The 25,213-nt window shown below is 39.2% G+C and overlaps 1 protein-coding gene across 1 annotated transcript in view; it reads left to right on the top strand.

The window, feature by feature from the left end:
• The window catches only part of CDK15 (cyclin dependent kinase 15), an 80,976-nt gene that overhangs the window by 6,741 nt on the left and 49,022 nt on the right, over positions 1-25,213 (top strand). Inside the window, exons 4-8 of the mRNA XM_026002474.2 lie at positions 1,495-1,574; positions 12,528-12,622; positions 13,370-13,432; positions 18,476-18,599; positions 20,419-20,539. Coding sequence (XP_025858259.1) covers positions 1,495-1,574; positions 12,528-12,622; positions 13,370-13,432; positions 18,476-18,599; positions 20,419-20,539 — 483 coding nt within the window. The remainder of the gene's footprint in view (positions 1-1,494; positions 1,575-12,527; positions 12,623-13,369; positions 13,433-18,475; positions 18,600-20,418; positions 20,540-25,213) is intronic.

Below are 25,213 nucleotides of genomic sequence, written 5' to 3'. Positions count from 1 at the left end.
CAGTGTACAATGCAGCCCACAATAAACAATACAATTTTACTGCAAAGGCTAAAGAATTCTTAATAAACTCTAAGCTCTAGTTAATAATAATGTATCCATACTGGTTCATTAATTATAACAAATGTATCATACCAATATAGTAATAGAAGAAACTGGATGAGGGGGGTATGTGAGAACTCTCTGTACCACGTTCTCAATTTTTCTGTAAATCTAAAACTGTTCTAAAAAAGAAAACAAAAAGCCTGCCCAGTGATGTCAAGAAAGTGCTGGAATGGCCACTCTCAGTTAGTGGTGTGATCACTCTGTGGCATAATTTGGGAACATGTGTTCAAAATAATAAAAACTTGGGCACAGCTTACTCTGACTTAGCAATTCCAACTCTACCCTAAGAATAGGGGCTATTGATCTACAAACACGACTGTGACTGTATTTTTATAATGATCAAAACAAACCACTTAAAAGCATTTAAAAACACACTGTAGGGCAGCCCGGGTGGCTCAGCGGTTTAGCGCTGCCTTCAGCCCAGGGCCTGATCCTGGAGACCCGGGATCAAGTCCCATGTCGGGCTCCCTGCATGGAGTCTGCTTCTCCCTCTGCCTGTGTCTCTGCCTCTCTGACTCTCTCTGTGTCTCTCATGAATGAATAAAATATTTTTAAAAAATAAAAAATAAATAAAAACACACTGTCGTATATTTATATGGTGAAATATCATATTATTATTAAATATCACATAGTAGAAGAATGGATAAAAGAAAAATTGGATGGAGGAAAAGCAGGTTACTGCTAACATGATATAAATCCCACTGTATTAAAAATAATATATTTATACTTGCATTAAAATCTCAGTTCTCCAGAACTTCACTTTATATCAGTGAACAAAACAATGAATAAGGGGACAGCAGGAGGAGATTAAGAGAGAGAGGTAGTGGTGGGGCTGGGCATATCAGGGGGCACCTAAGAGATGGTTGTAAAAAATTGGTTTTTATTCAGAGTGAAATGTGAAGATAATGGTGGGTTTTGAGCAGAGAAGTGATTTGTTCTGACTTTCCCTTAAAAAGGGTGCCCTGGGCTAGTCTGTTGAGAGTAGACAGTAGGGGTCTAGTAGACATACAAGCAAAGAAACTGTTAGGAGGTCACTACAATAATGCAGATGGAAAATAAGGATGGCTTAAAGCACACAAAGGGAAATGAAAAGAATGAAAGACATCGAATATTATGAGGATGGATTTGGTGGGGGCAGGATTCTGTACTTTTCTGTATTCTCCAAAGTTTCTGTAATGAGCCTGTATCACTTTGGTAAAAAGAAAAAAATTTTTTTGGTATAGATACATATGGCTTTTTAAACTGTGTATTTTGAGAAAATTGTGGATTCATATGCTGGAATATATTTGGAAGGAAAAGCTACTTTTGTTAAACTATCCTTAGTATAAACTGCTGCATAAATATCTCAACAAATGTATGACCTTCTCCCACACCCCACCCCGACTCTTCTAGGATAAATGGACAACTAGTAGCTCTAAAAGTCATCAGCATGAATGCAGAGGAAGGAGTCCCATTTACGGCTATTCGGGAAGGTAAGTGAGAACCAAGAGATCCGTTGTATAAGTCCTTGATTTGGTGATAAAAAAAAAAAATTCCATTGAGTCTATTCATCCATTCAGCATCTAGCTTTTGATATCTCTAGAAGTAATAGTATAACTGCAACTGTATTCTTCATAATAGTTTTCAGAGTATATATATATACTATCACTTTATTATTTATTCCTGAGGAAATTAAGATTCAGAACTATTATATTAGTTGCCCATGACTATGAACTCAATGAGTATTCCCTAAATACCCTCTGTTTGGTCCCATGCTAAAAAGTGCTAAGGCTATATCTATATAAGCCCAGACAAATCCATATAAAAGAGAAAAAATGATATAACCACAAAAATTCCCAGTAGGTAATTTACCTGAAAATCATAAATTGTTTAGATAGCATTTGAAAAACTCTTTGGGAAAGCATGATTTTTTTTTAATTTTTAAAGATTTTTATTTATTTATTTGAGAAAGAGAGAGAGAGCACAAGCAGGGGCTAAAGGCAGAGGGAGAAGCAGACTCCCCCCTGAGCAGAGAGCCTGATGCGGGCTTGATCCCAGGACCTGGGATCACAACCTAAGCTGAAGGACAAATGCTTAAACAACTGAGCCACCCAGGTGCCCAAGGCATGAATTTTTTAGTGTTGTGCCTGTGTGTTCTCTGTATCCTGGGGCAGTATAGTAAGTGGGTAAGGAATCTGGTGTCCAATGGACTTGAGTTTGAACCCTAAATCTACCAATTACTATGGTGTGTCCATGGGTAGATTATCTATTTTAGACCCCAGAAAGAGGACTGAATTTATTGCAGAAAGAGAATAATGGTACCTCTTTTTTTTGAGTTGTTATGAAAATATGCATATAAAGCACTTACCACATTTTCAGAGTTCAACAAATATTGGCTATTATCATTCCATTCTTGTTCCTTTCCTTTAGTGATGTCTTGTTCATTATAAAGATAATTAATAATTTATAATATAAAAATCAAGAAGGGAGCACCTGGGTGGCTCAGCATCTGACTCTAGATTTAGGCTCTGGTCTTAATCTCAGGTTTGTTAGTTCAGGCCCCATGTTTAAAAAAAACAAAACACAAAAATCAAGAAGACAATATAATGAAAATAAGTCATTAAAAATACAATTCATTAACCTTTCACATGAGCCATTTATAATAATGATGATAGGATTGCTGTCCATTTTAGCAAAAAAAAACCACACACACACACACAAAACAAAACAGAAATGACTCTTCTCTTTTATTTTCTCCCCCTTTTAACTACTTTAGCTTCCCTTTTTAAGGGACACATACTATATGCACAGTATATTGCTGGGCCTTGTGAAGGATGAGAAGGAAAAGCCCTGATCTTGGCTCTGTATCATTTTCAGTTTTAACAGAGCAGATGATTCAAGTTACAAAGGTTATAATGGAGGTAAAAAAAAAAGAGAGAGAGAGAGAGAAAGAAAGAAAGAAAGAAAGAAAGAAAGAAAGAAAGAAAGAAAAAAAAAAAGAAAGATGTAAATTAAGGTGAGAAACAGTGCATCTCAGTGTGGCTAATGGAGTCAAATTTTGAACTGAGCTAGGAAGGATCGGTTATGCAAACAGGCATGGAAAAAGCAATTTAGAAAATGAGTTTAAAACTGAATTTGATACCATTTACAAAAGTCTTTCAGAGCCCCTGGGAAATATGTCATTTTGAATTTGAGTAGAGGGGCCAAATGGCTGTCAGGTTAGACGGGTATTCATCTTGGTAGGATCAGGTGCATTCTGGAGGAAAGCATGGTTTTAAGTGTTTAATATAATGGAAGCTGCATTTACTAATGTACTTATTAGTGGTCCCCATGAAAGTATGATCAGATTTAGAAAGAGATGTGTGGATAGGTTGAATAGTATTTCTGAACATAATAGAAATCCCCAGGTCACCAATATAATGGGAGAGTCTCTGGCCCAGCTTCACTGCATTTTCATGGCATTGCCTTTGTGCATTGAGTTTGCCTATTACTTCAGGCCTGCCTTTGCTTCAGATTTTGCCCACAGCCAAGTTTTTCAGGTTGACATTTGACTTAACAATGAAAAATTTTGCCAGTTTTGCTCACAGATGGTTCTCAGCATGGTTCAGAAAAGCTGGGTCTGTATTGTTCCGTGTGGTAGATGTTTCTTTTATTGCATATTTACTGAGGAATTGCCTCTCCATCACAGGTGTTTGCAATTACATTTAGTATTCAACTGTGGACTTTCTGGGTTTGTTTTATGGACTTACCTTACTGAACGCTTTGCTTGTATAATATTAAAAACCACAAGAGGATTTTTGACACATTGGAGGTTGTTAGGCATCCATTTTCCAACAATGAATGTTTCTTTTTCCAACATTGAAAAAGCTGGGAGCCCTTGTTAGAGAAGGCCTCTCCCCTGAAGAAGAGATGAGGCCTCATTTGAAAACTTTGGCACTGTCCCATTTTTCCTGTAAGAACTTTAAGGATGTGAGACCAGGGAGACAGAAGGTTAAATGAGAAGGGATGGAAGGCAAAATAAGAACAGCTGGAGTTCATTAGTTAAAATCCAGGGTCACTAGCTAAAAAGGCAACCGAAAGCCACATGCAGAAAAACTGAACAAGTAATGCAGATTTTTTTTTTAAAAAGCCTTGAAGCAGGAATTACTTTTCCTGAACAGTTTGGCTGTTCTGATGGGATATCAGCCAAAGATTTACTGAGTAGGATTTTACTACATGTATGGCCTCTCTCTGTATAAGTAGAATACATGTGGTGGTTCATTAATCTGGTCATTTGGAATGCTATTCGATCTTAACATGTAATATTATGAATTTAGCAAAAGTATGAACAACACTAAGGGAAACATATCTTAATACCCATGCCAGGTACTTTTCATGTGTTGCCTCTTTCAATCCTTTTAACAACCTTTAGAGATAGATATTATTATTACTCCAATGTACAATCATGATTCAAACCAAGTATCTGTAATTCAAAAATTTATACACTCCTTACGAGTGTATATTTGTATATTCTACAAATATTTATTGAGCACCTACTATGGCTAGGCATTCAGATGGCTGCTAGATACATAGTGGGCACATAATACAATGTTCCCTAGCCTCATTCCTTTGCTAATTAAAGAGGTTAGCTGCCTTCATAACAACTTGAAAAAAATCTTCCACAAGTGGCTCTAGATTTATATTTTAACTGTTTATATTTACAACCAGGAGAAAATACTTTCATTTGAACAGGTGAATATTTTAAGCTTTTATATAAGAGCACATTCCCTAGCTTTATGAAATGGTGTATCATTACCTCATCTTAATAATGTGCATTATTTTAAATATCTTTCAAAAAATAGAAACTATGGGCAGCCCGGGTGGCTCAGCAGTTTAGTGCCGCCTTCCGCCTAGGGCATGATCCTGGAGACCCGGGATCAAGTCCCATGTTGGGTTCCCTGCATGGAGCCTGCTTCTCCCTCTGCCTGTGTCTCTGCCTTTCTCTCTCTCTCTCTCTCTCTGTCTCATAAATCAATCAATCAATCAACCAATCAATAAATAAAATCTTTAAAAAAATAAAAATTAAAAAATAGAAACTTTTGGTTCAAACCAAAGACTTTCAGCCCATTAGCAACATTTTCTAGGAAGCAATAATATAAACTTTTATGCGACGAGGCACATGAGTAATCTTTTCTCCCCCTTTCCCCCATTATCTTTTTTTAAAACACTTTACATCAACTCTAGGAGATAAAGCATGTTATCTTTGTTGTGCAGGTGAAGGAATCTGAGCCTCAGAGAGGTTAAGTAACTTGTCTGAGGGCCTCAGAACTAGTAACCAGAATAGTTAGATATTAAAATCCATTCTATTCTAATCCTACTTTATTATGATAAATTTAGAAATCCATAACTCAAGCTTTTCTCCTTTAGCAAAGTAAAAATAAAATCTGGTTTTTATGATACATTTTGTATAAATATTAGGTAAAATGCAGAAGAAATATTTTAGAGAAAATAAGACTGTATATTTGTCAATTCTGATTCTATCATGTACTTTATAGCACCAGTAACTGTAGTGTTTAAATTAGAAACAGTTTTAGTTGAGGATCTTTTAAGATCATTCTCTAATAGAAAACATTACAAAGTAATTATTCCCAGTCCATATATGAGAAAACTGAGCCAAAAATAGACTAAGGAAACTCCCCAAGGTCATACAATGAGGTAGAAAATACTGATAAGAACCGCTGACTTGCCTGTTACTGCAAATAGACTGCAGGAGTCCTGGTTGACAAGAAGTCCTCCATTGAATGCAATCAAATCACATCACAGACATACACAGTATCATATGCATAGTTACATTTTTATAAAACAAAATGATGTCAGGATGATGATATGTGATCAGATTACAATTGCAAAGAAATCAGGTAAGTAGTTATCTAACATTTGTCTTAACATTTATTTAAATTTATCTAGATTTCTTTTCAGATAACTACTTATCTAACATTTATCTTAACATTATCTAGATTTCTTTTCTTAGAATGAATAACTCGACTCACTTACTTGACTTGTGATGCCCAGGCCAGAAGGAATGTCTTTTTAATTCAACATCCAGTGGAGGTTGGGGATGGAAATTGACTCCATTATTAACTCCTACATAAACTCAATTACAACAGTTTGGTCTTCATTAATTCACAAGCACTTATTGAGCACCACATGCCAGGCCTGTGCTAGCTGCTGGAGATAGGGACAATCCATGCCTTCCAAAGCTCACAACCAGCCATTCACTATGTGTAGCTATCCCTAGGACTTTGAGAGCCAGCCTTGTTCTTCCTTGTCATTGTCACCTTCTACATAAACTAAAGCAGTGCTTGCTTCGGCAGCACATATACATAAACTAAAGCAGTACACCGAAGAGTAACATCAAAACATCACGACCCATTGCACTTGGAAAGCATCAATTTTCCTAAAACTTCACTAAGCCATAAATCCCAATGAAACTTAACAAAGCCAAGAAACAAAATATTCTCACATCATTGCAAAATGAAAATAATTCTTAAAATTATTAAATATCTTACATACATGAGAATCAAATTAAATGCCATTTAATGTTCAACTAGTGGGTCACACTACTTTGGACACTTAAAGAAAGAAATACTTTTTAAATTTTTAAAATGAGCTGAATAACGTTCAGTGGTGAGCTGATCTTTGGGATTACGCTTTATTCTTCAGATTTTCTCTTTGACTTTCTGAGTGTTCTCATACCAAGTTAATATATGCAGAATTCCTACAACGATGCCTGGCATGTGATAAATGCTTGATGAGCTATCATCATTATCATCACCATGATCACCAAAGTATTTTGGAAGCACTCAAAGAAATTCCATTGTGATTCCACTTGTCTGGAGCTTTAAAGACCCCCCAATTTATCTGTGTGTCTTTTCTTTGAAGGAAAACAAAAATAGGTATACTTAGAATATGTGAATTATAAAAACAATAATTTTATGGGAATCAGAATGCTCTGATTTTAGGATCTTTCCCCTTCTTAGTCAGCTTTTGTATCCTTCAGTTTGTTAGTCTGCATAACACACCATATCCTACTGTGAAGTTTATGGGTGGGCTTGAAATGAGAAGAAAGACCTTTTCATCTTGGGTTTGAGACCCATACATCTGAGGCTGAAAGCATTTTAAATCCCTTTGGTAGATGAACTCAACAATATACCAATACCACATGATAAATGTTTTAAACATCATCTACTTTTTCATGTAAATTGCCTAATTATTACTTACCAAAAGTCAAAGTTTCCATAAAAGTATTTCTGTAGTTCTGGGGTGTCAAAAAAAGCAGTAGTAGACATGGCAATAACAACATTTATGTGATGAGGAAGACAACAAAAAGAAAGCCTCTTTCACAGAAACACACTATGCCTGCCAATTATAGGTGTACAGAAATGATATTGGGTGATAAGTGACACTAATTCAATAGTAAATATTTATTGAATGCTTATAATATACCAAACATTGTTTTATACACTAAAGATATAGCAATAAGCAAAAAAAGACGGAAATACCTGCTTTCAGTAGTTTATGTTTTTAAGGGTGGAGATAGAAAATGAACAAATAATATATATAATATGTTAGGGGGAACAAGTGGTAAGTGCTATAGAGAAGAACAAAAGCAGGGCACAGGGCCAGAGGATCATTAGTTTAGGTCAGGGGTTGGGGGCTGCTATCTCACTCAGAAGGGCCATGGAAGCTCAGACTTTATGGGTGTGGTTTGAGCAGAGACTTGAAAGGAGGAAACATGCAGGGAGTGCGATGAGGGTTCTAGTCAGAGAGAAGGACAAATGTAAGACTCAGGGAAGAAATGTATTTGGAAGTATCCAGAGAACAGCTAAGAGGCCAGTGTGCTAGAGCCAATCGAACAAGGATAGGAGAATGAGTTGATGAAGGCAGGGAGGTAATGAGGACTTGACAGGCCATTGTGAATACTTTGGGTCTTACTCTGAGTGAGATGAGAGACCACTGAGGAGTTTGGAACCAAGAGAGACTTCCATCTGAGGAGGATCACCCTGCGCCACAGACTGCAGGGAAGGAGGGAGAAGGCAGGCAGAGACTAGCTAGAAGGTATTTGCGCTAATTCAGAGAAGATAGGATGATGGCTTGGCCCGGGATGGTAGCAGAGAGATGGCAAGAAGGGAGGGATTCTGGACATGTTTCGAATGTATTGCCAAAGAGATGTGCTGAATTGGACAAGGGTGTGAGAAAAAGAATTGAGAGGAGTTTGAAGGGATTTCTGTAAAGAAATTGTTGAATTGAAGATAAAACTAACACTATAAGTGAACAATAGAGAAATGGTAAATCGGACACTTTTCCTACTCCTATAAGATAGAAATTATCAAGAAAACTATATAAAATATTTTATACCCACTGTTGTTAGCAGTGAGCCTCATCCTAAGTAGATATTGTTCCTTGAGCTTTTTAGCAAATGATAGTAGGAAGCCATCATGATTAAGAAAACATGCTACCATGATTTTAAAAGTAAGCGTCACAAGGGTCCCCTGGGTGGCTCAACAATTAAGCGTCTGACTCTTGGTTTTGACTCAGGTCATGACCTCAGGGTGGTGAGATTGAACCCCACTTTGGGTTATGCACTCAGCAGGGAGTCTGCTTAAGATTCTCTCCTTCTGCCCCTCCTGCCCCCCCCCACAACCCTACCACCACCACCACCACCACCACCACCACCACCACCATCACCCGCACACACTCTCTCTCTAAAATAAATAAATAGGGGGCAGCCCCCCGTGGCGCAGCAGTTTAGCGCGGCCTGCAGCCCAGGGTGTGATCCTGGAGACATGGATCGAGTCCCACGTCAGGCTCTCTGTATGATGCCTGCTTCTCCCTCTGCCTGTGTCTCTGCCTCTCTCTGTCTCTATGAATGAATAAATAAAATCTTTAAAAATAATAATAAAATAATAAAATTAAAATAAATAAATAAATAGGGACACTTGGGTGGCTCAGTCAGTTAAGCATCTGCCTCGGGCTCAGGTCGTTATCCCAGGTTCCTGGGATTAAGCCTCATCTCAGGCTCCCTGCTCAGCAAGGAGTCTGCTTCTCCCTCTTCCTCTGCCTGCTGCTCCCCCTGCTTATTCTCTCTCTCTCTCTCTCTCTCTCTGTGTCAAATAAATAAAATCTTTAAAATAAATAAATCTTTTAAAAGAAAAATAAACATCATGAGTTTTAGTAATGTCAAATTTAAGTAAGAACAGAATTGTATTAAAATAAAATGAAAATATCTTAACAATATTCTTAGCAATTGCTGCTTTACTATGTCCTTTAAAATCTAGTTTTGGTACATGCTTTGAAATGCATGCATGAGTGTGTGTGTGTGTGTGTGTGTGTGTGTGTCTGTGTACAGAGAGAGAAAATGAACATAATTCATAAAAATATAGGGGCACCTGGGTGGCTCAGTGGTTGAGGGTCTGTCTTTGGCTCAGGTGGTGGTCTCGGGGTCCTAGGATCGAGTCCCACATCGGGCTCCCACAGGAAGCCTGCTTCTCCCTCTGCCTATGTCTCTGCCTCTCTCATGAACAAATAAATAAAATCTTTTAAAAATAAACAAAATACAGCATTCTCAACTGATGGTCAGATTGTTATAAATATTGAATATTGTTATAAATATCGAAGGTACAGAAAACTCTAGCAGGAATATAACATAGACAAAATTTAAAGATATTAATCTGGGGGTGGGTTTTAGTGGAGCTCAAGGTAAAAGGGAGGGGCAAGAAGCTGATGGCTAGGGTATTAATTCTAGTTTGCAACCGTGTGATGCTTTACATTTTTCAAGGGTTCCACGAATAACATCTGATTCCATCCTCATATTAACCCTGTGAAGTCAAGTCAGAAAAGGCATTATCTCAGGGCACCTGGGTGGCTCAGTGGTTAGGCTCTGCCTTTGGCTCAGGTCCTGATCCCGGGGTCCTGGGATGGAGTCCCACATTAGGCTCCTCACGGGGAGCCTACTTCTCCCTCTACCTAGGTCTCTGCCTCTCTCTGTGTGTCTCTCATGAATAAATAAATAACATTTTTTTAAAAAAAAATTAAAAAAAAAAAGAAAAGAAAAGACATTATCTCTTTCAGAAAGAGTGAATTGAGACTGGGGTTGAGATACTCTCCTGAGCTTGGTCGGATAGAAAGTAACAGGGCAAGGATTCACATTAGGGCCTCTGGCTCCACAATCAGTTCTCTGTTAAGACATTCAATAAATATATTTGACAAATTAAGTGCTTGCTCCTGGCTGAGTGTTATACTAGGTGGTGCGGCGGCATCCAAAAGAGAGGGAAAGTCACTCCCTCTGTTCCCATGTAGCCTTCAGTCTGGGGCCAGGGACATTAAACAGATGCCTGTGAAACTGTTTACTACATTGACAAAGCAACATATTTATAAAAGTGAAATAATAAATTTAGCTCATAAGGATTCAGGGGGCAAAAAGTCAAGTGAGAGTATTAGTTATTAGAGCAAAGTGGAGTTAGCAGGTCTAATAGGGCTCTTGATGATTAGAGGTTCCCGGCTCAAATTGATGTTAAGTGAAGAAGGAAATTCGCTGGCTGATAGTTCCGATAACTATGGGCTAGCAGGGCGTAGATGATGTCACCAGGATTCCATGCCTCTCCATCCCCAACACTGTTTTCATGCACCTTAATTTTAGTCCCAGACATGCTCTCACCAGGTGTTGATAATCTGGCCAGAGCAGCCCGGGGTAAAACCCTACAAGCTCAACCTTCTTTTCACCCTGGAAAGGAAAGCACTTCTTTCTGGATGGCACCAGTGAGATAGAATTTTGTGCCTGTCTCCTCACGGGTTGCTAGAGCTAGAGAATGCTGTGCTCTGACTGGCCAGGCCTGGGTGACACATTCTGCCTTGAGTAAGGGTGGGTGGGGTCTGCCCCACCAGAATAGCAGGGACTGAGTGAGTAGAGGGTTGGTTTCCCAGAGGAAAATCCCACTAGAAAGGAAAATGGTGATCAGGAAGGCAAAACAACAGAGGATCATTACAACAGGGGCAGATTCCTGAAAGAAGTAATTTGTTCCAAAATTTGAGGGTAGGATTTGAGCTTGGTTTTAATCTTACGGAATTCTGAGAAAGAGTTGGTGTAAGAGATTCAGGACATGCAAGCACACCCTGCAGGGCATTGATTTGAGTGTTCATGCTTAACTTTTCCTTTCCCATCTTACGGAATTCTGAGAAAGAGTTGGTGTAAGGGATTCAGGACATGCAAGCACACCCTGCAGGGCATTGATTTGAGTGTTCATGCTTAACTTTTCCTTTCCCGTGAGTCTTAAGGACACTATTTATTCATGCAGGGCTGTCCTGAGCTGAGGCTCATCATCTCCTTATTATGCCTTTTCTGGCTCCACCCATGTGAAGCTAGGAGGTCTTTGTATACCTGAAGCCCCCAAAGATACCCTTTCAGATTCCTTCCCAGCCACTTAGTGGCCTTTTGTGGTGACTTCTCCTTTTTAAGGCTGCCTTTAGTGACCTAATAATAATCTGTTATTAAAGATGCAAAAGACAGTCCTCACACCTCACCACTCATACTCCCCTGGGCTCCCCAAGTTTGGTTCTGTCCTCTTTTCAAGTTTGCATTTTCTCCTTTCCACAGAGGTTTGCATTCTTCCTTTAAGAAATCCTCTCCACTCTCTATCATGTTTCAACAATTCTTCATCCCGTACTCTTATCCCTGCCTTCCACTAATCGCATCCCTGGGCCCTGCTGACCCTCTGTGACACTTTGAATTTTAGAGAATGGTCACGTGTTGCAAAGTCCGACTCTAGAAGGCAGACCACTCCATTTCCTGCTCCTGCAATGGCCTTTATCTCTCCAGGCCTCCTCTTCTGTAACTCTGAAGCAGAGATAAGATTCCCAGAGGGAAGCACTTGCAAAGTGCTCTGAGTGCTTTGATGAAATTGATTAGATAAATGGAAACATATTTTTTTTTGCAACTGCTCTAGCCAGTAAGAAAAATAAGTTATGTAAATGCAATGACTCGCCATTTGACAAATAATGAAGGTCCTTTGTAATTGTATTTATTTATTTATTTATTTATTTATTATTTATTTATTTATTTTAAAGATTTTATTTCTTTTTTTTTTTTTTTATGATAGTCACAGAGAGAGAGAGAGAGAGAGAGGCAGAGACATAGGCAGAGGGAGAAGCAGGCTCTGTGTAGGGAGCCTGATGCGGAACTCGATCCCGGGACCCCAATATCACGCCCTGGGCCGAAGGCGGATGCCAAACCGCTGAGCCATCCAGGAATCCCTTCTTTGTAATTTTAAATATTATTTCACCAGAGTTTTTCCCCAGCAATAAAAAACCAGAATGATCTGAAATGTTTAAAAAATAAATACTGCTTGATATCCTTAAAGCAGTACAATCATTATCAATGATTGAATTAACATTTTGTTTAATATTTCTAGCTTCTCTCTTGAAGGGTTTGAAACATGCCAATATCGTGCTCCTGCATGACATAATCCACACCAAAGAGACACTGACATTCGTTTTTGAATACATGGTGAGTTGCCCCAGCATTTTCTAAAGCATGAGGGAAAAGCCTGGTGCTTGTATAATGAATCTGTTAATATTTTATGGCATGATAAAACTTTCATTACAATGTGGAAAGTGTCATGGAAATTTTCATTATTATGATTACTAGAGCCTATTGTTCTTACACTCCTTCTTTAGTCCTGCTTCTTTACACACTGTATTTGCTATTTTTGTCCCCCTTACAGGCAATAATAAATAAGCACGTTGAGTTTGCCTCCTAAATAAAACTTTTGTAGTTATTTTTTTTTATCTATTTTTAATCACCATCTGAGCAGACCCCATTTTTTCATTGACAATAAAGACGTAAATCATAAGGCTTTTAAAAATTGTATACAAGTTTACTAAGTAATAACTCATTTTCATATTTTTGAAATGAAAAAAACATTCAGATATTAGCAGGATGAAATCCTAATGCATCTATACTTGACTCGCCCTCAAGGAGGGTGAAATATGCCTGTATCACTGTGTTTAGTGGCAGTCATTTAAAATAAGCATCTTTTTGTGATGAGAAACAAGCTTCCTTCTTAGAACAGCCATTTAGAAGGATGCACAGTGTTTGACCTCAGGAGTAGTGAGATCTCAGGAACCCCGGTTATGTACCTTTTGTACCTTATTTTCAAAAATTCTGAAGTTTGTAATACCTCTAACATCTGTGGTCCACTTTAGGACAGTGTTGAAGTTCCACTAATGTCATTCTTTCCACCATTTTCTGTAGCATACAGACCTGGCCCAGTACATGTGTCAGCACCCAGGAGGGCTTCATCCTCACAATGTCAGGGTGAGTACTTCGAGGGTCAGGACTCCTGTCTGGCTTGCCCACAGCAGAATTTTGAAACACATCGTCATCACAAAGCAAAGTCCCATGATACTAAATAAGAAGATGCATATTATTGATATTCCAGAGAAATTTTTTTTTAAAGTTTCTCCCTGGGGCACCTGGGTATTTCTCAGGTCTTGATCTCACAGTTGTGGGGATCAAGTCCCTCGTCAGGCTCTGGTCAGGCTCTGTGCGCAGCAGGGAGTCTGCTTGAGATTCTCTCCCTCTGCCTCTGCCCCCTCCAGCTGTTTGCAGTCTTCTCTTTCTCTCAAAATAAGTAAATAAAATCATGGGGGAAAAAAGGTTCCCCTCAAGATATAGAGCAATGTGTAGCCATTTCCAGGCAGCCTAAACTTGTCAGCCATTGCCATCATGCAAAGGTGTCTTCAGAAGTACAAACCAATTAAAAAAGAATTGTATTTAAAGGAAAGAAGTGAAGCTAAGCCATCGTAAAATAAATACATCCTTCATGGCAGACTATTGTGGTCTGTGATAAAATTTGTGTTGTACTTATAGTTCCCCATCAGAATCAGCAAACAAACTACCTTTGTTAGGTCTAAATTAGTTACCTGTTCTATCAGATCCTGTTATAAATGGGACCAAGTTCCATTTCCCAGTCACGGGAATAGAAATAATAATAAACTCTTTAACTCGCTATAATTCTGTGTGTGCTGTGGATGTTAGAAACCACTTGCATTTCGTACTTTTCATTCTCTATGGCTTTTACTGGCATTAATTAATTGATTGGTCCTTGATATAACCTATACAAAATTTCTATATGCTGTACTCATTCAATTAACATTTATATTCTTTTATTCATTTATTCATTCAAGAATGATTGAATGCTTGGTATTATATTAAGTTCTGAGGTTTCAATAATGAATAAGTTGTGTTTTTTATTGTCAATAAGCTCCAAGTCCAGTAAGATATATGGTGGGTTTTTTGTTTGTTTGTTTTTTGTTTGTTTGTTTGTTTATTTATGATAGTCACACAAAGAGAGAGGCAGAGACACAGGCAGAGGGAGAAGCAGGCTCCATGCACCGGGAGCCCGACGTGGGACTCGATCCCGGGTCTCCAGGATCGCGCCCTGGGCCAAAGGCAGGCGCCAAACCGCTGCGCCACCCAGGGATCCCGATATATGGTGTTAAATAGGTAGTAAGAAGCAAAGTGACCAGAGCTATGGCCATGTTAACTAGAAATACTAGGAGAACTCATAATAAGGGGACCTAATCCTATCTTAGAAACAAAGGGGAAAAGAAGATTGAGGACAGGGGTTGGGGAGAGTAAAAACATTTAAAAATAGCTAGTGGAGATAGGACAGAGATCTAACCAGGCAAACTAAGAAAGAATGTCTAGCAGTGTGTTAAGAACTCTTGGTGAAAATGAAAACCATTAAATTTTCTGCATGATCATGGGATTTCCTTTTTAATGGCAGCATTGACCAATTCAGACAGAGGAGTAGACAAAGTAGAAGTTGGATTGATTCAGAGTTGAGAAGATTGTCGAGAGAGGTTAAAGTCACGGTCAGGCTTCTAAACTGAGTCTAATCTGAAGAAAGGAGGTGAAGATAAGCAGGTTGCTGATAACTTAGGAGAGAGCAGAAAAGTCAAGAAACTAGGGCTATTAAGTAGAAGAACACTCAGAGAAAGAATAACTGGGAACAAACACTTTCAGGCTTGAGTGACTCTTATACTGGGCACTGTGCCCTGTGCCAAAGACTTAGAGGGATAAAAAAACATAGAAGACAAAACTCCTACCCTCAAGGACCTTACAACCAAAAACAAGAGATAAGAAATATGAACCAATACTATTACAGGACATTTGTGAATAACACCAAGTGAGATGGGGGTACATAAGTCTGGAAAAAATAGATTGGCTAGGTGGCTGGGAGCCTTATTTTCTAAGATGTGGACTATATTTCTTAGACAGCAGGGCCATTAAAAGGGTTTGAGTTGAGAGGGAATAACATGATCTGAAGGAAATTTATGTAACTGTGGTCTGTGGGATGGATTAAAGAGTAGGGGGTTCCAGTTAGGAGTTTATTGATGTGGGCTAGCGCAGTGCTTCTCAAACTTCAACAAGCAGACAAATGACCTGGGCATCTGATTCAGGAAGTCTAGGGTGAGGCCTTACCTTCTGGGTTTCTTCTTCTAGGTTGATTGACCAGAGTAATTATAGCTCTAGTAACAGAAACAGAAGAAGTTGATTTGGAGGGGAGGAGGAAGAGTCCTGTTTTAGACATGGTGAGCTGTTAGCTGAGATGGAAATCGAAAGGGAAATGAACAGTAGACAATCAGAGAGGTGATTAGTGCCCAGGAGGAAGATAGATGCTGGAAATACAGACTTGGGGGTAATTGGTACAGGATGTCTGTAGTTGAAGACAAGAGAGTAGATAACCAAAAGAGCAAATACACAAAGATAAAAGAACTGATTATAGAACTTTTGCCTGTAGGGTTTGAAAGAGGAACAGGACAAGAGACAAAAGGAAGCAGCTTTTCAGACTATAGAGGTTTCAGAAAAACTACACTCTCATGGGAAGGTCAAGGGAAGAGACAGTCTCAGGGACGGCGTGGTGGAGACTGTCTTGAAAACTACATTTGACTGCAGTCATACTTGACTACTTTGTGGATTTGCGAGGGATACACTAATAAATAGAGGGATTTATTAGGGGTATGTGGAAGCGCAAAGAAGTTTTCCAGTCAAAGCAAATGGAAATAGGGATGAGTTCCCCAGAGCAGAGGCAGCAGTGAAAATGCTCACTCTGGCCCAGATGGCACTAGCCCAGTGAAATTACTTTGTTCCCAAGAGCCTCACTGTGTTGAAAACAGAACTAACCCTGGGGTATGGGAAGCCTCTCTGGAAAGAATCACCCACAATCTGGCTTGATGTTGACTGAGAAAATGCCAAAATGCCATTGGATTGTGTTCTGTTGTTGGTGAAGCGTTGGCAGCGTGAAAGGAGAATACAGGTTGCAAAGGATTCAAGAGTGAGTGGGTGGCGAGGTTAGTTGGGGCAGACTGTAGTTTTAAGAAGTGTGGTTATAAAATGCCATCCATTAATACTGTACTGCTTTACCATTTATGAATGTTTGTGGACATATATGTGAAGCCAGGCAGGAAAGGGACCGAAGAGCAAGAAGGTGGGACGCGGGCGTGACTAATTAGCGAGAGCAGTCTACACTCCAACATGAACCGCATTTTCAGGCTGGCCCACTAAGAAGCTCTGCCTCTGACTCAGCCAGCTGACTCTCCCTTTCCCTGTCATGGTTTCATTTTCTTTTCTTTGGTTTCTCAGAATGATGTAGAGGAGTTAGGCAGGTCTGAGTTTGAGTTTCGGCCCTGATGGTCTCTTGACATGTTTTTAAAGTTTCCTTGAGCACAATTTTACTTATCTGTGAATCAAAGACAAGCATATCTCCCTTGAGGGTTACTTTGAGGATTACAAAAGGTCCTTGGCTTTTAATAAATGTTTCCCCTTCTTCCTTTCTGTCTCTGGCCCTCAGTTGTCTTGTGCTCCCTCCTTCCTTAGTATTTTCCTGTTGAAAAACATACCTGTAAGCACGTAATATAGCCTCTTATCTTTTTTCCCTGCAATTTTCGTGGGTTCTTTATATTGTCTTTTCCAGAAACATTTATATTTATAGCTGATTAGAAGGTTTAAACATTGGTATAGGAATTTCATATTTTGGTAGCTTAGTGGTTTGATGAATGAATGGCAAAATGAAGAGTGTGTGCATGCAAAGCACCAAGAAGGGAGAACACTGGGAAAGCTCATAGAACCGGTGAAGTAGGAGTCTCAAGAAATCTTTAACATTCTTAAATGGCTTGTGAGCCCAATGTGGGACCTGCATGGAAATACATGGCCACAGCTGTGTCATGGTGGGTAACCCCCACCCTAACCCAGGCCCCTGCCCCTGTCAGACCATGCCTGCCTCAGCTTGGCTCCAATGTCTCCCAGTCATTGTTAGGCCAGTACAGGTCCCAGCATCTCTGCAGTTCCTAATTTCCAAGATGTGATGGAAAAAGTGGGTTTATCTGCGCAGCTCTGCATCGGCTAGGTGTCTGTGTCTCCAGGAATGCTGGGGCTGGGCTTTTCTTTTCTAAACTGCCAGAACTTGTTCTCAGTTGGCATGGATCTTTGTAAACACTAATGTTGGTGTTTCAGTTCTCCATTGCCAGTGGCACTGGAAAAGAGCAAAAGACATTGGAATGCTAAGTATTCTTTTTTTTCCTTCAGCTTCTACATTGGTGAGAACCTAGTAATGTCTTCAGTTTCTATGCCTTATAACCACACACAACATTTAAAATATTTGGGCCCAGAATATATTTTTCCTTCTTCTTTCTTTTATATACTCTTTATTCCTTATTCTCTTTTTCTTTTTTTGGTGTATTTTTTGGGGGAGGGGGGTCTCTCTTTCTTCTTAGTCAAACGGCTGTACTATAGTTTGTTTCCAACTTTGAACTTCAGGCTTTAAAAATAGGTTTAAAAAGATAATGGTTCCTTTATTTCCTAATACCATCTAAAGATATATTTCCCAGTCTGGTCTCCTTGTGTTATGTTTTGAAAAGGGTTTCATATCAGAGAGCCTGGAAAACTTAAGCAGTTGTAAACCTTAGAATATCATTTCCAGGTCAACTTTGATCTCATATGCCAAGTTCATTGGTGGGAAAAAAATTAAATCTTTCACATCTAAATCAATAACTAGTGTTCCAAAGGAAACTTCAAAGTTTCCCTTTAGATTTTTAAGGAAGGGTAATTCCTCCAGTATCAAAGAAAAGAGATGTCAGGAAAAGGCAGATTCCCTTTGTTTTTAGGACATGGTCTACTTATTTGACTTTTCTTGTCTTTTTTCCCCCTTCTCTGAATGTAAAATCTTTTTTTTTTTTTTTTGGTCTCTGAAGAGACACTTTTACTATATTCTTTCAGATGACTGTTTTTGATTTAGAGGAGAAATCAACACATAGTGGCTCAAATCTGCTTAGATAAGGTGTTCATTCCTTCCAGCTTTTCATGTTTCAACTTTTGCGGGGCCTGGCGTACATCCACCACCAACACGTTCTTCACAGGGACCTGAAACCTCAGAACTTACTCATCAGTCACCTGGGAGAGCTCAAACTGGCTGATTTTGGTAAGTCTCCCCTCGAGTCTCCTTCTGGGCTCTGAACAATGATGCTTTTGTGTGCACATGTTTAAAGCATTGACTAGGCCCGGTCTTTTAAAAGTGGAGGCCCGTGGAACATGACGCTTTATGAGGATGTCAAACTACCATATAGGAAGTGTTGGGCAAGAAACAGGGCAAGATTGGGAGCTTCCTAGAATTCCATCAAGCCCCAGTCTAATCAGACCCGAAAACTTGGGCATCTCCACTGCCCCACTGCCAATCTTTATAGAGACGTGTATAGAGTGAACTCTACCTAGTAGGTTTTCCTATATCTGAGTGGATATAAAAATTTTATCAGAATAGATCCAGGATAAAGAGGTAAACCCCACATTATAGAATGGACTCCTGCTGGAACAGAGGCTCCATGGCACTTGTTCCTGCTCACCTATCAACAGAGCTGTCACTGCAGGAGTACCTGAGGTTTTTATTCCCATCAAAGTGATGCAGATTTCCCTGGGGTATCACTGTATCTTTCCATATTAGCACTTATTACAGTTTATAATTATATACACACATATGTTGTGTGGTGATTTTGTCTCTTCCATTAGACTATAAGAATTATGAAGGCAGCCTGAGTCCATTTTGCTTATCAGTGTAAGCAAGTTTTTAAACATAAAAACACTACAGTAGATGCTCAGTTAATATTTGTTGAAAAGCTGGAGCTGGGGTGCCACTCTTATCTGTTGGCCAGTTATCAATCAAATGGCTGCACTATAGCTGCAGTACTTTCTTCTGACATAGTAGCTTTCATCTGGATAAGTAAGCATTCAACAGATATTCATTTGTCAATTTGCCACAACAGAGAACTCATCTGCTGAGGGTTTTTCCCCAGTTCTAGATCATGTGATTCTGTGAGATTAGGTAGTTGGCAGAAGTACCGACAGGGGCTCCTGGGTGGCTCAGTCAGCTGAGTGTTCAACTCTTGATTTCAGCTCAGGTCATGATCTCAGGGTCTTGAGATCAAGCCCCATGTTGGGCTCCATGCTAGGCATGGAGCCCACTTAAGATTCTCTTTCTTCCTCTCCCTCTGCCCCTCCCCCCTCTCTAAAAAAAAAAGTACTCTTATATTGCAGAACATGAGAGCAATGTGTCCAAGGTCCTACCAAACTAATTAATTTGGATTAGCAGTCCCTACCCTGTGTTTTATTAAACTGGGGATTCCTGGTCTGCAAAAATGGAGGGCGACCATATTAGTTGTGCATTGAGTCCTATTGCTATTACAGAAACCCTAAATTATAGAGGTCGTAAACATGTTAGAAGCTTAACTTTGTCTCATATAACAGGTTGACCTAAGTAGTTGGAGCTTGTATGGTGGCCCCGTGGCGTCCTGACCCATGTCCCTCCGTCATGGGGCCCCCGGCAACCTTAGGGTTTTGCCCCAACTACATGTTTAAAGACGGCTGTCACCTCCTTCTCATTATAGCCTCGAGGAAAAGGAAAAGGGCTTAAAGAAGGCTTAATCCCCCCAAAAGGGCATGATCTGGAAGTTCGCACATCGGTTCTGTTTTTATCATATAGGGAAGAATTTATTCACCTCCCTATACTTAGCTGCCAGGAGGCCACATCTAGCTGCAAAATAGACCCAAACTTGAGAAATTGACTTGACAAGGAGGTTCACAAGGGTCAAGAGAGTTGAGTAGCTCTATTAAAAGCCCCCAAAATTTGTGTCTTATTTTTTAAATGTTTCTTATTCTGCTAGTTACTGACTCTGTGGTAGCAAGCATCTCTTCCTGGCTCTGCGGGATGCCCTAGGACAGTGAGTTCTGTGTTTTTCCTCCTCGGTCAGGTCTTGCCCGGGCGAAGTCCATTCCCAGCCAGACATACTCTTCAGAAGTTGTGACCCTCTGGTACCGGCCTCCGGATGCCTTGCTGGGAGCCACTGAATATTCCTCTGAACTGGACATATGGTAAGAGCCAGGGCCAAGAAAAGGAAGAAAATGTGGGTCATTTTACCCATGCAGATTCCTTTATCATCTGTCTTGCATTTTAAATAATAGTGCTAATAATGACAATCACATTTATATACAGAAACATAAAGTGCTTTCTTTCAAATACACATCTCATTTGACTTTTGCAATCATTCTGCGAGTTTTTACGGCTAAAAAACTGAGACTCAGAGAGTTCTGGCCAAAGGCATATTCTGAATCTGATATTCTTTCTACCATGCCTCTCCTTCTGGTTCTCCAGTCCTTTGTCTTTCCCCCTTGTCCTCAGAGAAACACACACACATCTCCCCAACCACAGATACACACACACACATACACACTTCTACACACTAATGCTCACGCATGCCCAAGCACAGTTCAGAGCTTAGGGAAAAAGGCACACAGACCACAATTCAGTAAACCCAATTTTTGCACCAATTCTGTTTCTAATTAATTACTCTGGATTATGCTATCTTGAAAAGTATGTATCCTTTATGTGTCTGTGTTTCTCCATTTTTAAAATGAGGGAAATAAACCCTCTCCATGAGGGATTAAAGGGGGCTATAGTGTAAGTATAAGAATCAGACAGGTGTTTCCAAGTAGAACCACATCATTGGGGAAGCTCTTGGATTAATAGGGTGCAATAGTGAGTGAGTGTGGGATCACTCATCATCCTAGAGAAGTGATGATATGTTACATTATTTCTGGAAATGTTCCAGTTATCTGGGGCCACAGTTAAATTTGTGTGACTTTGCAATCAGAGCCAACCCCTCAAAGGTAACAAAATATATGGACTTCCTTCAGTTCCTTAGAAGGTCTTATATAAACAAAAGGTCTTGTTTTTCTTTAAAAAAATCAATAATAGATGTTTAAAAAATTACATAGTATTCTAAAAGGCTAAACTAAGTTTTTGGATTTCCCAAAGAATTGAGAAACATTGCAGAAATATTCCTCCAGTGTATCTGGAGTCATTGATTTCCCAATACCCAGTACCATTTCTAGAAATATCACCAGCTAGTCAAAATCCTCCTGAAACTGTCAGCTCATACTACTCTACTCCGTCACTTCAAAGGCCCTGCAGCAGGCTCTGGTTTTCTCAGCACTTAATGATTACTTCCTAGTTGTGCTTACAGGCTGAGTGAAACTTGTACTCATCACTTTTAAACTTTGTTTTATTATGGAACATTTAAAACACTCAAAAAATATATACCATATAGGGGCGCCTGGGTGGCTCAGTCGGTTAGGTGTCTGACTCTTGATCTCAGCTCAGGGATTGATCTCACAGTCATGAGTTCTAACCCCACACTGGGCTCCACATTGAGTATGGAGCCTACTTAAAAGCAAAACAAAACAAAACGCACACATGAAAAAAAAATGTACCATATATATGTATACATCAGTAATTCTCAACCAAGGCCAATTTTGCTCCCCAGGGAGCAAGGTCTGTCTGTCTGCCTCTGTGCTCCCTCCCTTTCTTTCCTTCTTTCTCTTTCTTTCTTTCTTCTTTCTTTCTTTCTTTCTTTCTTTCTTTCTTTCTTTCTTTCTTTCTTTCCACGTGTTCTTCTATTCTGAATACTAACCTTTTATCAGGTTTCTTTTTAAGATTTTATTTATTTATCCATGAGAGACACAGAGAGAGAGAGGCAGAGATACAGGCAGAGGGAGAAGCAGGGTCCCCTCAGGGCGTTCCCCTAGCATGGAACTCAATCCCAGGACCCTGGGATCATGACCTGAGCCAAAGACAGATGCTCAACCACTGAGCCACCCAGGTGCCCCAACCTTTTATCAGTTATATGTGTTGCAAGAAGCCTCCCCAGTTCATGGCTTATGCTTTCATATCTTTATGTTGTCTTTTTGAACAAAAGTTCTTAATTTTAATATTGTTGATCTTATCAATCTTTTCATTTAGGGTTAGCCCTTTTGTTTCTTGTTTAAAAAATTCTTCCCTCCTTGAGGTCAGAATGATATTTTCCAATACATTCTTTTAAAAGTTGTAAAGTTTGTCCTTTCATCTTAAATCTTTAATATACTGGAAATTGATTTTTGTCTGTGCCAGCCAATTGTCTCACCCAATTTCTTCGGTGATCTGTCATGCCAAATCTCTCATATATCAAATTTCCAGAAATGCAGAGGTCTGTGTCTGGGCTCTCTTCTGTTCTGCTGGGGTCAGTTTCTCTGTCCTTGAACCATTGTCCCACAATATTAATTTCTACAGCTTTATAATAATGTTTGATATCTAGTAGCACAAGTGTCCCCACCTATTTCGTCTCCTTCCTCAGGAGTGCCTTGGCTATTTTTCCCCTTTGATTCTTCATATTCATTTTATTTTTTTAAGATTTTATTTTTGTGTAATCTCTACACCATTGTGGGACTCAAACTCACAACCTTGAGATCAATGGTTGCATGCTCTACCGACTGAGCCTGCCAGGTGCCCCATGATTTTTCATATATTTTTTAGATTCATTGTTTCAAATTTCATGAAATATCCTCATGGGATTTTCATTAGAATTGCACTGGAATTGTAGAACTCTCTGAGTATAACTAACACCTTTGTAATACTGTTTTCCAATTTTTAAATGTGGTATATCTCTTCATCTATTTGGTTTGTCTTTAATGCCTTTTTGTAGTTTATAATTTTCTAAGCTCTTACATATCTAGAACAAAGGTCCTTGTAAGCCTATTTCTATTGATTATTGTTTCTTTTGGTTCTTGCATATGGTATCTCTTTTTCCATGCATGTTCGGTTATTTTTGATAGTGATACGCTAATTTACCTTGAAATTTCATTTGTGTGTGTGTGTGTGTGTTTTTAAGATTTATTTATTTATTTATGATAGACATAGAGAGAGAGACAGAGACAGAGACACAGGAGGAGGGAGAAGCAGGCTCCATGACGGGAGCCTGACATGGGACTCGATCCCGGGACTCCAGGATCACGCCCTGGGCCAAAGGCAGGCGCTAAACTGCTGAGCCACCCAGGGATCCCTGAAATTTCATTTGTGAGATTTTTTTTGAAGCCTTGAATGAGGTGGGCTCCCTCAGGGAAGATTTGCATTTGGTTCTGCTAGGTGCATTATTTCTGAAGAAATTAAGTTGTTTGTATCTTATATAAGTGTTGGTCTGCCACTTTAGATCTTGATTTCCTGGTACCATTCCCCACTAAAAAGAACTCAGACATTTTGGAGAAATGGCCAAGTTTAAGGATAGGGCAGGTAAAGTATAAGATGAGCCAGGAACATCTAAGCCAGAACATTTTTTTTTTTATAAAGTGGTCACAAAATGACAGGAATAGACCAAAAGGGAAGCAACTTGAAGAAATGCCAACTGGTCAAAGATGTACAACTTGAGTACAATTTGATTTACAATCAAAGCAAATAATGTATATAATGGATTATAACCCACTGCATAAAATAAGCATGTCTAAGTCAATACTAAGGTTAGCCAGCTAGCTGGATAAGCAAGGAAGCACGTCCTTGCAGTAGCATGCCAGGTAATAACTAGAGAAGAAATGTGGACTTAGAAAACCACTATTATGCAATGTAGTTGTGACTGGTTCAAGCAAGAATCGACAGTGCCCAATTAGAGCACAAACTTGATGAGGAATAAAAAATTTACATAGTCTCCAAGTACCTCACCACAAATTACTTATCAATTACAAAGGAAAAAAAATAGTAACTTTTCAGTAGAGAAACGTGGCAGACACCACCTTCACCAAATGATTAGAGTTCATATTATCAATAATGTCACTGACTGACACGGGGTGTCTCCTAATATAAGACACTGAGAAGGGTACAGCATCACCTATGTGATTTCCCTATAAAAAATCAAACATCAGATAAAGTAACTCTGTTTGAGGGACTTTCTGCCACATAACTAGCCTGTCCTCTTTTAAAGGTTTATAGGGAGAGGAAAATGTCCCTCTATCCTCTTAGAGTCTGTGGATGAGCCTATAAACTGACAACACATTATTGGGAGAAAAGCATATAAATTTTATTTGATGTTAAAAGTTTTATATGACATAGGGGAAGGGGCTTTATAGAAGGAAAAGAAAACACCCAAAGAAGCAGTTAGTCTTGGAGGCTTTTATACCATTCTGACAAAGGATGGTAAATTTGTAGGTAAGTGATAACACAAAAGAAAGGGGTTTCTGGACTCTTTTAGGGGCAGTAAATTGTGGGACGGACAGCCTCACAAGGAGAATTCATGTCCTACTTTCAGGCAGATAGAGAGAAGAAGAAAGCTCATTATATGTTTGCTTTTTCTCAATTGCCTTCAGCTCAAAATAATTTTTATCCCAGAGATGGCATATTGTGGGGTGGCATAGTTTGATCCCCTACTGGGTTAAGGTTTTGAAAGGCAAAGATAGACTGAGGAATTGTTCCAGAGTAAAGAAACTAAAGAGACATGCAAATAAATGCAACGCATAGTCCTAGATTGGATCCTGGGGCAAATGGAACTAAGTTGGACAAAAGGTGAAATTTAAATATGGACTATGGATTAGATAGTAGTGTTGGATCAATGTTAAATTTCTTGATTTTGATTATTGCACTATTATGTAAAATAATGTTTTTGCTCTTAGAAAATAATGAAGTACTTAGGGGTGAAGAATTACGATCTGCAACTTACTCTCTACTGCCTCAGAAAAAAACAGAAAAAA

This window comes from Vulpes vulpes, chromosome 16, assembly GCF_048418805.1.
Source record: "Vulpes vulpes isolate BD-2025 chromosome 16, VulVul3, whole genome shotgun sequence".
NCBI lineage: Eukaryota > Metazoa > Chordata > Mammalia > Carnivora > Canidae > Vulpes > Vulpes vulpes.
Note: the sequence above shows the minus strand (reverse complement) of the source record. Positions and strands in the feature narration are given on the sequence as shown.